The sequence below is a fragment of the Mandrillus leucophaeus genome, unplaced genomic scaffold (assembly GCF_000951045.1).
Source record: "Mandrillus leucophaeus isolate KB7577 unplaced genomic scaffold, Mleu.le_1.0 Scaffold490, whole genome shotgun sequence".
In the NCBI taxonomy this organism is placed as follows: Eukaryota; Metazoa; Chordata; class Mammalia; order Primates; family Cercopithecidae; genus Mandrillus; species Mandrillus leucophaeus.
This window is the reverse complement of record NW_012105254.1, coordinates 496,310-508,783: the sequence shown is the minus strand read 5'-3', so window position 1 is coordinate 508,783 and position 12,474 is coordinate 496,310. Positions and strand designations below refer to the sequence as shown.

Here is a 12,474-nt window from a genome sequence, read left to right as displayed (position 1 = left end):
ACAGTGAGAAACTTGATTCTCATTATTCATGATAAATTTAGGCATTTGCTAAGCCCTACTATACACATGGAGCAGTTTCAGAATTGCTAATCTAAATCCCTGTGGAAAACAATTTTGTAACTGGAGAACAACATACACCGTTTGCTGTCTTAACATACAGTATACAACCAATCTTGCTAACCAAAGTTACTTAGGTTAGTTCTTTTCTTTTCAGTGTGGTTATATTGTTCACTTGCAATACAGTTAGACTCATGTGTTACTGACTGTATTCCATTTTGAACTCTCCTTACATATTAGTTTTAATTTTTTAGGATATGCAAAGCATCAACATAGTTCTAAAAGCCAGAACTAACCAAAAATATATACACATACAAGTGTCACTTTAATGTCTATTACATATTCCCCATTCCCTCAATTTTTTCCACTCTCTTACCATGCACCTCCTGTAGTTACCCAATCTCCTCAGTTTCTGGTTTATCCTTTCTGTATTTCTTTTGCACAATTGGGCAGATACATGTATATTTTCTTATATCCTCTTCTTTTTTACATGAAGAGTAGCATGCTACTCTTTTGTACTTTCCCATGTTTTTTGTTTCACTCACCATTGTCTTGGAACTCACTCATTAGCTTTCTCATTCTTTTTTTTTTGTTTACATTTGTGTAGTACTTCCTCATGTAAATGCTCCATTTATTTATTCAACCACTCACCTATGTATCAGCATTTGGTTGTTTCCAATATTCTGTGATTACAAATGATGCCACAATAAATAACCTTGTTGCATATGTATTTTTGTTTTGACAAACATACATCAGAAGAAATATTGCTGTATCAAAAGGTAACTTGCATATGCAATTCTGTACAGGATTGTACGAATTTGCATGCCCACCAATAAGGTATGAGAGTGCCTGTTGCCCACAGCCTTGCAAACACAGTTTGTTCTTACACTTTTAAAGTTTACCAATCTGACAGGTAGGAAATGGCATATCAGTGTTGCTTTATGTTGTATTTCTGTAATTATGTGAGTTTGAACATTTTTCATATGTTTAAGGGCCATTTTTAGAACTTCTTTGTGAGTTGTCTGTTCATGTCTTTTTTCAATTATTCCATCGATTTTTTTGCCCTTTGTTCTTCAAGTATTTTTAAGATTAAAAAAAATGCTTATTGTGGTAAATAGGTATAACACAACATTTACTGTCCCAGCTATTTTTAAGCACATAATTCAGTGGCATTAAGTACATTCACAATGTTGTGCAACTATCACCACTATCTGTTTCTAAGACTTTTCCATAATCCCAAACAGAAACTCTGTAACCATTAAACAATAACCCCTTATCCCCCACTTCCTTCAATACTATTTATTAATAAGTGTGTTCTTTCTCTACTGATTTATAATAGCATCTCATTTACATACCAAGACCCTACAAATGCTTGATTGTGACTACTCTTTTGTACTTTCCCATGTTTTTTGTTTCACTCACCATTATGTCTTGGAACTCACTCATCAGCTTTCTTATTCTTTTTTTTTTTTTTTTTTTTTAACATTTGTGTAGTACTCCCTCATGTAAATGCTCCATTTATTTATTCAACCACTTTCTAAAATTGCCTTGATTTTATATACATATTACCAATTTAGAACGTAATCTTGGAAGAAGCAAACAGTATACTAGGCTCAAAGAATTTTTGATAGAAAGGGGCTTCAGAAATCATTGAGGTCAGTTTTCAATGGCATCTCACCATTTTTTGTAGATGAAACTAAAACCCTTCGCTTTAGTTCAAGAAGTTCCTCATGATCTGATCCATGCCTGGCTCTCTAGCGTTTAGTCCTGCCTCCTTCCTCCTATATCCCACTGAATTTCTCACCTTTTCTCCTCCTCCACAATGCCGTTTCATGCCTCCAGACCCTCACACGTGCAGTTGCATCTGCCCAGAACCTCATTCCTTCTTCTGAGTGGCTTAGCATTCTGATCTCATGTCACTTCTAATAGGAAACCTCTGACCTTTTCACTTGAGCCAGAACCTCCGCTCTTGGACTCTTGCAGTAGCCAGATATACTATAGTCATGGTCTCATTGTGCTATATTATAATTGTGGGTTTACTTGTCCATCTCCCCCACTAGAATATGAGTTCAGTGAGGCCAAGGACGGCCTTAAACTTGTGTTTTTTTTTATCACTAGATACAAAGAAAGCTTGATAAATACATACAAGTGCATCTAGGCTTGGCTTAAATTCTTCAAGTAACAGTTTGCTACCTCAAAGAAAACCTGTTACAGTTTTACATTATTTGAAAGTTCTTCCTCACAGCAAGCTGAACTCTGCCTCTCGGTAATTTCTAACCACTTGTCCTTGTTCTGTCCTTAGGGACTAAATCTCTTATTAAAGGACAGCGATCTGCTCCCCAAACTGGGCTTTGGCCAGGGACACAGCTGTAACTAGTAGTTCTTTTTGAAACAATTTAGGACTGCTTGTTTTGGGTATGAATTCTTCTTTTTCAATGAATATTTTCTTCAAGGTAAGAAAAAAAGTTGAGTTTCTTGTAAAGTGTTTCAGTCTGTTATGCTATTTTAGTGTGTCCCCCAAATCTGTTTTCCTGAAAACATTTTGCTACCTTAATTCAAGCAAAGTAGTTACATTCAGCACATTATTTGTCACTTCAGTGATGACAGTTACCCTTTCCCTCCACCTTTTCATGCAGACTCAATGGATTTCACTGGATTCTTTGTTCTCTGTTCTGGGCATTCTGTTTGCTAGCAGTTCAGTGCACTATCACGTTACTGCTCAGTGCCCCAGCCTTTGGCTGAAGAGGCCTGGCCTAGATCTGCCTGTGAGTTCTGGTACCACATCTGCAAAGTTCTGTGGAAATGCTGCACCTTAGCACAGGCTAGAGTTTCTCAAAGGATCTTCTGCATTAGAATCTCCCAGTGAGTTGGTTAAAAATGCAGATTCCTGGACTCCTACTCTTGATCTTCCAGGTGAAAATCTGAGATGAGGCGTCTGGTGGGGCCGGTCGGGACTCGCCGCTCCCACGCCCTTGGGCTGCGGCCGGGTGCCCGCTCTTCCTTCCGCTTGCGCTGTGAGCTGAGCCGGTGTATGTGTGGCAATAACATGTCAACCCCACTCCCCGCCATCATGCCCGCCGCCTGGAAGGCCACTGCTGCGGTGATTTTCCTGCATGGATTGGGAGATACTGGGCACGGATGGGCAGAAGCCTTTGCAGGTATCAGAAGTTCACATATCAAATATATCTGCCCGCATGCGCCTGTTAGGCCTGTTACATTAAATATGGACATGGCTATGCCTTCATGGTTTGATATTATTGGGTTTTCACCAGATTCACAGGAGGATGAATCTGGGATTAAACAGGCAGCAGAAAATATAAAAGCTTTGATTGATCAAGAAGTGAAGAATGGCATTCCTTCTAACAGAATTATTTTGGGAGGGTTTTCTCAGAGAAGAGCTTTATCTTTATATACTGCCCTTACCACGCAGCAGAAGCTAGCAGATGTCACTGCACTCAGTTGCTGGCTTCCACTTCGGGCTTCCTTTCCACAGGGTCCTGTCGGTGGTGCTGATAGAGATATTTCTATTCTCCAGTGCCACGGGGATTGTGACCCTTTAGTTCCCCTGATGTTTGGTTGTCTTACGGTTGAAAAACTAAAAACATTGGTGAATCCAGCCAATGTGACCTTTAAAACCTATGAAGGTATGATGCACAGTTCGTGTCAACAGGAAATGATGGATGTCAAGCAATTCATTGATAAACTCCTACCTCCAATTGATTGATGTTGCTAAGAGGCCTTGTGTAGAAGTACACCAGCATCATTGTAGTAGAGTGTAAACCTTTTCCCAAGCCCAGTCTTCAAATTTCTAATGTTTTGCAGTGTTAAAATGTTTTGCAAATACATGCCAATGGCACAGATCAAATAATGTCTCCTCATGAGAAATTTATGATCTTTTAAGTTTCTATACATGTATTCTTATAAGAAGATCCAGAATCTACTATATTAAAATAGATAAAGCAGGTAGCTTCTTTTTTCTCAAATGTAATTCAGCAAAATAATACAGTACTGCCACCAGTTTTTTTATTACATCATTTGAAAATTAGCAGTATGCTTAATGACAATTTGTTCAGGTAGAAATGAGCAGTTAAGATATAAACAATTTATGCATGCTGTGACTTAGTCTATGGATTTATTCCAAAATTGCTTAGTCACCATGCAATGTCTGTATTTTTATATATGTGTTCATATATACGTAATGATTGTAATGCATAGTAAGAATGAGGTGGTATTACATTATTCCTAATAATAGGGATAATGCTGTTCATTGTCAAGAAAGAGTAAAATTGTTCTCTTCAATTAATGGCCCTTTTATTTTGGGCTTTTATTTTCCCTGATATTATTTCTACTTAATACTCTTTTCTCTCAAGAAAAAAAAAAGTTTGTTTTTTCTTTATTGTTCTTCATAGCAGACCAAGTATTGCCTCTCTGCCATAGACAGCTACTGTCAATACATGCTATAATTTGACATTCTGGGTCACAGATATATGGTATTTAAAATCTATTTATGCTTTATAGAGAAACCAGACATTAAAACTTCATGCACTACTTATTTCAAATACTGTACCTTATCCAAATTTACACCTAGCTATTAGGATCTTCAACCCAGGTAACAGGAATAATTCTATGGTTTTATTTTTCTGTAAACAACTGAAAGAATGATTAGATCATATTCTAGTATGTTCTGAAATATCTTTAAGACTGATCTTAAAAACTAACTTCTAAGATGATTTCATCTTCTCATAGCATAGAGTTTACTTTGTACACATATTTGAAACCAACTACTGTAGAAGATGAGGAATCTATTGTAATTTTTTGCTTTATTTTTATCTGCCAGTGGACTTATTTGAAATTTTCACTTTAGTCAAATTATTTTTTGTATTAGTTTTTCGTGCAAACATAAAAATAGCAATCATTTTAAATTGTCAAAATTTCCAGATTACTGGTAAAAACTATTTGAAAACAAACTATGGGTAATAAAGGCTAGTCAGAACCCTATACATAAAATGTAGTTACCATGCAGATTAATATGTAGCAAAAATGTATGCTTGATATTTCTGAACTGTGTTGATTTTTCTGCTGTATTCCAGCTGACCAAAACAATATTAAGAATGCATCTTTATAAATGGGTGCTAATCGATAATGGAAATAATTTAGTAATGGACTATATAGGATGTTAATAATGAAGCCATATGTTTATGTCTGGATTTTAAAATTTTAAACAATCATTTACTATGTAATTTTTCTTTACCTTGAAGAACATAAACTGTTATTTCAGTTCTACAAATCAGCAAGATATTATTTATGGCAAGAAATATTCCGTTGAAATGTTGTGCTGTAACATGGGAAAATGTAAATGTTTTTCATGGTTTCTATCAATGTGAAATAAAATTTAATTCTGACTTAAAAAAAAAAAGAAAATCTGAGATGAGGCCTCATAGTGCATATTTTAAGAAGCCTCTGGATGATTCTCATACAAACTAAGGTGAAGAACCACTGTCCTAGATGTTGGCAAAATAACCACCAAATACACCATCAGTCATCTGTTCTGGATATTCATTTATATCTACGTAGACGCAAACCTGTATCAATGTCCTATCTACTCATTTTCCTTTTTTTCTCAATTATAATCTCAGTGATGGCAGAGATCCTATCTATTTTGGTCATTGTAGCCCCACTGCCCAGGATAGTGCATGGCACATAGGTGCTGTTGAATGAAAGCACAGGAAGCAAACATGTCTTTCTCATTGATCCTTCTAATACTGGGAGAGGCTATGGTGGAAATGAAGTGAGAGGCATGGGAACCAAAGGAAAAAACTAAAATGCATGTGATCACAGTGTATGGTGGACCCAGAGCTCTGGAGAAAACCCTCCCATTAGTTAGTTCTGTAGGTGCAAGGTCTTCAGGTCATTCTTTTTGACTGTAGCAGGCTGAGCAGCTGTACCTTGAAGAGACAGAGACTCCAATATGAATTCCTCCCTCCACACCAACCTCAATGTCTTTGGAGTTTGAGGAATGAGGGAAAGGCAAGATATGACAAGGGATTGCATTGTCATATAATCAGTCATCACTCAAATAAATTAAAGCCTCAAGGAATTTTAATAAAAATGGCTGTAACAATTACCTTGAGAAGGCAGGATATGGAGTTGCTATGAATCACACGACTGGGTTTATATTCTAACTCTTACTAGCTTAATTTCTCTTCACTTTCTTCATCAGTAAACGGAGATAACTTGATTATGTAATTCATGTGTGCTAGTTAAGGTAATGTCAGCTACCATACCATAGACATCCTCAAACCTCTTGGCTTACTAAAATTGAAGTTTATTACTAGATCACATAAAGTACAAATGGACATTCTGGTCTGGTGAGTGGCTCCTCTCCACATGGTGATTCGGGGACCCAGGTTCTGTCTATATTGTAGAGTCCTCAGCTAGAACCTCTGGGTTCAGTCAACAGACAGAGGAAGAGAAAGTGAGAAGGCACACCAGCTCCTAAACCACTTTGGCATGAAAGTGACAGGTGGCCATTTCTAGTCACATGGCCAATCTAGAAGCAAGGGAATATGAGACATGTAGTTTAGTTGTGTGCTCAAGAAGAAACATGTATCACTTTTTGTTTCATTACAAGCAATCACAAAACTTAGTAGTTTCAAACAACAGCCCTTTATGTAACTCACAATTCTGTGGGGCAGCAATTTGGGCTTGGATTAGCTAGGAAGTTATGCTGATCCCAGTCAGACTCACTTGATCTCAGCAAGGCTTACTCATGGCAAATGTGGTCAGCTACCATGTTGGCTGAGGACTGGTTCATATAGGATGGCCTTATCTGGAAAAGCATGTCTTTATTCCATTTGTCTCTCACTCTCCAGTAAGCTAGGCCAGTCTTGTTTATATGGCAGGTAGGCAGACTCCCAAGAGCAAGAGCAAAAGTCTGCAAAGCCTGTTGAGGCCTAAGCTTGTAACTCACACAAGGTAGCTTCTCTCACATTATTGTCTAGAATCAAGGAGTAGAGATATATAAGCTGCAAAGAATTGTGGCCATTTTTGCAACCTATCAAAAAGAGGAAATATGTTTAATTAAACAGGTGGTCTATAACTTGTTTAACAGAGTATGTGACATCACAGTAAGTTCCCAATAGATTATTTTCATTATTATTGTTATCATTTATTGAATATCTACTATATGTTAGGCTCTGTACTTGGCAATTTATATATATTATTTAATTACTACAACTATTTCATTTTACATATGAAGAAACTGAAGCTCAAAAAGATAAAGAAAACTACTGAAGGCCATTTGATTAATAAGTGATGGTACCAAAGCTCACATTCCCTACTTCCTTATGTCTTAGGATGCAAACTAATCTAGGATTGCCTGAAACTCTGAAGGAGAAACAAAACTTGAAGCTAAGATGAAATTAAATATTTAAGAAGGTCTGATAAATGACATGGGAAGAAAGAACCTGGCATTCTCACCTGAAATATGAGGGTGATGCCCAGAGCCACTTTTGGCAGATGACCCTCAAGTTGGTCACAGCTCATCTCAAGGGCAAAGCAATGATGATTATTGTGACTCATTTGATATCGTATGTTGCCTGGTTCTTTCCCTTTCCACAGAGGATGAGGAAATTCCTTTCTGATCAAAGAATCTGCGTTAGTGTTAGAAGATCTTGAGTAGAAGGAAGGAGGTAGAAGGCAAGTGGGTAGAAGAAAGGGAAATTTAGCCTAGGAGTAGAAAATACTGGAGCAGAGGAGGAGTTTAAAATCCCCTAGGCCAGATATTCCCAGCATCTTTTGGGAATGAGGACACAGATAAGATAGAACTTTGTTGATATTATAGACAAGGCTTAGCGAGCATATATTGAAAAACATATTGCAGTAACCTCATTGCCTCTCGGCAGTCTGCAGCCCATAGGCTGGGAACTGGGGGTCTAGTCCTGAAGAGTAGATAGGTTTAATTTTGAGACCAACTCTATTAATTTGGTAGTGATTACTGGAAGCACCGTGTTGAGATGGATTCTGAGGACACGTCTAGATGTTAACAGAAAAGATAGCTATGAGTGATTATTGATCTCTCTCACTGGTCTGGACAAGGATGGTGGTGGCATATATATTAAGTATGTTTTCTATCTCTGATACAGTCACATTTTCATAAGAAGAAACTGCAGGAAAGAAAGTTGGCATGATTTTCTTCCTATTACGAAGTGAGTTAATAGTAGAAGCAAACCTAGATCCCTGATGTCCTGATTAGTGCTTTTTCCATGACACTAAGCCAGTTAAAGAACCATATTTTTTGTTACCATTTATTCTCAGGCAAAATACGTTTTTCAATTTTCTTTCTACGTTGCCCCTGTCTTTTCTGGAAGTCTGCTTCCACGCCAGACATGGTATAGTTTTCTTCTTTCATTTAAGAAAACAAAATTAACCAAAGCTTATTCAGGGATTGCCTGGTGAATTTAATTGATTGTTGAAAGAAGGGTCTCATCTCTGCTCCATTTCCATGTTCACCCTCTGGTTATGACACATTTGTGCCCAAACATTAGACTTTGAGATTAGAGGACTAGCTCATTGCTGAACTAAAATCTAGTTCAATTAAAGAAAACCCATTAAAAGTCTCCTTTTCTCCTCCTTTTCTCTCCATCCTCAACCTTCAAGTCCTCTTGTTCTCTTTCTATTTTAATGCTTTTCAGGCACCTGAGATTCATTAATTTATTTACTCATATGCACACCCCTGCCCCCACCACACACACACCTCTATACCCATGAAACTTGAGGTTCCCACAAAAACTCTGTTCACCAGAGCTAGAATGGATTTAGGCTTCATCCAGTCTGTCTTCTGAGGACATTAAGGCTCAGAGAGGGCAGAGCTTGAAGCCAATGTTCCAGGATCCAGTACGCAAAATGGCCAGTTTGCTGAATGGCCAATACACAACCCAGTCTTGCTTTTGTGAACTCTTTAGTTTATGGGTTTTTATTTTGTCTTCATTTTAAGGATTGTTACGTTTACCTCTGCCCCAGCTTTCTCTTACTGCAGCTGAGTCTGGGGAGAAGAGAAAGGGGAGAATGAAGAGCATGAAAAGATTGGATAAAGAATGTGAATAATTTCTCTTAGCATCTTCTCTATTAATAACATATAATTAAAATGCTTCAGATATATTCAGAATGTATTGTTGAATAAGACTCTATTAATGAAGGACTCTAAAAAAGAACATACTATCATGACCCCATTCCCCTGATAAGCATATTAATAGATTTCCCATGCACCCCTCAATTTTCTCTCTCTCCCTCTCTCTGGTCCTCAGTCCTAGAAGCCTTTCTTCTTATCTTCTCTCAATTCTCTCAAAACACCAAGCTCTTTCCTATCTCATGACCTTTGCACTTGCTGTTCTCTATGCCTTGAATGCCCTACCCCCTCTTAGCATCAACATCTCCCTGGCATTTTTAAAGTCTCAGCTTAAATGTTCTCTTTTCAGTGAGGCTTTATCGGTAACCTAATATAACTTCACTACTTTATCCCATGTATCAGTTAGTTTTTGCCATGTAACAAACACCTCAACATTTATTGGCTTAAAACAACCAGCATTTATTTAACTCATGATTCTCCTGGGCCCAACTGGGCTCACTCATGGGTCTGAACCTGGCTGGTGAGTTGGTGAAATCCCAGATGACCTCAGTCACATGTCTAGTGGTTGGCTGGCTGTCACTTGGGGTGATGGGGTAACAGGGCCATATATTGCTTATTCTCCAGAAGGCTAACCCAGGCTTGTTCATATAACATCTTAGAGTTCCAAGAACAAGAGTATAAGTCCTTAAATGTAAACACTTTTCAAGTCTCTGCCTACATTGTATTTGTTGTGATCCCAGTGGCCAAAGCATATCAAAAGGCCACCCCAGATTGAAGGGGAAGAGAAAGACTTCACCTCTTGAAAAGAGAACACAAGTAGAGGTTTGAAAAGCCCTTGTATATTGGAGTTTGCTCTCTCACTCTGCTTGGGACCCTGAGGCCTAGATTAGGGAAGAGAACTGAGGTGCCCTAGCTAATAGCCTGCCAATCACCAGACATGTGAGTGAGGCTGTCCTGTATCATCTGGCTTCCAGCTGATCCACCAGCTGAGTATAGACATGTGAGAGAACTGAGCAGAGATCAGCAGAGTCAGCCCAGATTTTAAAATCACCTGGTCAACTCACAGAATTGTGAGCTAAATAAAATATTTATTGATTTAAGTCACTGTGGTTTGGGGTGGTTCGTTACACAACAAAGCTCAGTACAGGGGGCCTCGATTAAGAAACCAGAGTCAATCAGAATAATGCATGATCCTTTGTGGTTAGGTCTTGTAGCTGACAGTGTTAATGCCCCACCCTTAATTGGTTAGGCCTCACCATTTCTGTCCATGTTTATCTGACTCCCTGTTGCCAATTTCTGCATTTTTTTTTTTTTTTTGCCAAAGGGCTTTCTCTGGGCACCAGAGCACACAGTGGGCCAGAAGTTCTGGAGAATTGACATTTACTATGAGCAGCCTTCAACCAGTGATGAATGGGAGTTCATGTATATATAACCCAATAACTTGCAAAATGAACAATTTGTTCCAAACTGTCTCCTGGAGTTCCCCAATGGGATTGCGCTCCAGAAATTGGTAAAGAGCTTCCAGGTTCAGCAGAGGGGAGGACTGCTGGCCAGGGCCTTTGGTATACTGCTTCAGTGAGGGGCTCCACTGCCACCACCCTGCTTGCTGCCTTCCTGGGTGCCACTCCCCCAGTGAGTCCAACACGACATGTTCCTCTTAGGCTCTTGAATGCTGCTCTGAGCAGTGTCACCCTTTACACTAGAAAGCTGTCAAAAACTATGGGGAAAAAAAACAAAACAAGAAGGAAGTAGAGGAGGTGCTAGAAGAGGAGGAAGAAAAATACATGGTGGAGAACATTGTCGACTGTCAACTGGTAAAGGGCAAAGTGGAGCACCTCCTAAAGTGGAAGAGTTTTTTTAGATGAGGATGACTCTTGGGAGCCAGAAGAGAACCTGGATTGTGTGATCTCATTGCTGAGTTTCTACAGTCACAGAAAATAGCATGTGAGACAGATAGATCAGAAAAAGGCAAATGCAAAGCTTACTCTGATTCTGAATATAAGGGAGAGGAGAGCAAACCAGAGAAGAAAGAAGAGTCAGAAAAGCCACGAGGCTTTGCCGGGCTTTGGAGTTGAGCAGATTATTGGAGCTACAGACTCCAGTGGAGAGCTCACACTCCTGATGAAATGGGAAAACTCTGATGAGGCTGACCTGGTCCCTGTCAGGGAAGCCAATGTGAAGTGCCCACAGGTTGTCATATCCTTCTATGAGGAAAGGCTGATGTGGGCATTCCTACTTCAGGAGGGCAATGACAAAAAATTATGACAAGAATTACTTATCCTGAGCACCAGCCCCTGTCACATCTGGCTGGGAGTTTCAAGTCGGGAGAGAAGGAGTTAGACTTGTGTTGACATCACAGAGGTGGCTTGAGAAGATGTCCTTTGAAGAGCCAGTATAGTCTCTGTGTCCTGCAGCAGGCCCAATGCTTCAAAACTGTTCCAAGCTGTGTAGCTTGCACATGGTTCCAGTGGAGGGGAAGTGGGATAAGTGTTCCAAGGCAACCTTTGTCGCACTTTGCTGAGAAAAGCAAAGGGCTTTCTATGAAGGACAAAACTTGCAGAATTGGATGTATGAGAGAGCAAAAAGATATTGTAGATCCTCAAAGAGCATCTCCACAACGCTCAACCTTCTTCCCAATAGTGTCAACTCTGCGCTTTTAGAGTGTAGCATTATGTAGTTTTTGGCTATTACTGGTGTGTACTTTTGGGGGAGGGAGAGATGGAGTGGGGAGAAATGGAGATGACTAGCCTCGTTTTGATTACCATTTGGGACCAGATTGGGAAAATAGTGAAACAATGGAAAGAGCAATGATTTGTTTCTATGTCCAGAATATTTTACATTAAAAATGTCATTGGTACCATAAATAAGGACTGTAAGAGAATGTTTAAAAGCTGTTATTAAGCATGTTCATACCTCAGTATCTGGTGTATCCCATAAATATATACATCCACTATGTACCCACAAAAATTATTTTTTAATTAAAAAAACCTGAATGTCTGAATCCTGTAAGCCAAGGTATTCTCTGCTTGAATTTAATGCTGTTCCCCATGAAGAACTAAGCCAGATCATAAGTTACCAAAGCTGCCATTTTGCAGATGGAAATTGAGGAGGGAAAACCTTTTATTGGAGCCTATACACAGGTAGATCATTCAGTCTTGGAGGTGCTAATTCCTGAAATTAGAAAGAAAACCCTTTATTTTCCAATTATGGAGTTATAAATAGCAGCTTTGCCATCCAAGCCACAGGCTGAGGTGTTGGGGAAGGGGAAGAAGGTGATAGAGGAGATGGAA

General features: G+C 38.9%; 1 protein-coding gene and 1 pseudogene across 3 annotated transcripts; both read left to right on the top strand.

The window, feature by feature from the left end:
• The first annotated feature begins 2,990 nt into the window (after positions 1–2,990).
• LOC105550568 (acyl-protein thioesterase 1-like) lies at positions 2,991–5,462 on the top strand. 3 transcript variants are annotated; one of them, XM_011995514.1, is made up of 2 exons: positions 2,995–3,454; positions 3,551–5,462. In XM_011995514.1, exons 1-2 carry the CDS (start codon positions 3,089–3,091, stop codon positions 3,779–3,781), a joined length of 597 nt encoding a protein of 198 aa, XP_011850904.1. In that variant the 5' UTR covers positions 2,995–3,088; the 3' UTR covers positions 3,782–5,462. The 3 variants fall into 3 exon arrangements, with proteins under 3 accessions (XP_011850903.1, XP_011850904.1, XP_011850905.1); XM_011995515.1 differs by having other exon boundaries at positions 3,089–3,215; positions 3,256–5,462; XM_011995513.1 differs by having other exon boundaries at positions 2,991–5,462.
• A 2,113-nt stretch (positions 5,463–7,575) lies between these two features.
• Positions 7,576–11,449, top strand: LOC105550591 (annotated as a pseudogene).
• The last annotated feature ends 1,025 nt before the right edge of the window (positions 11,450–12,474 follow it).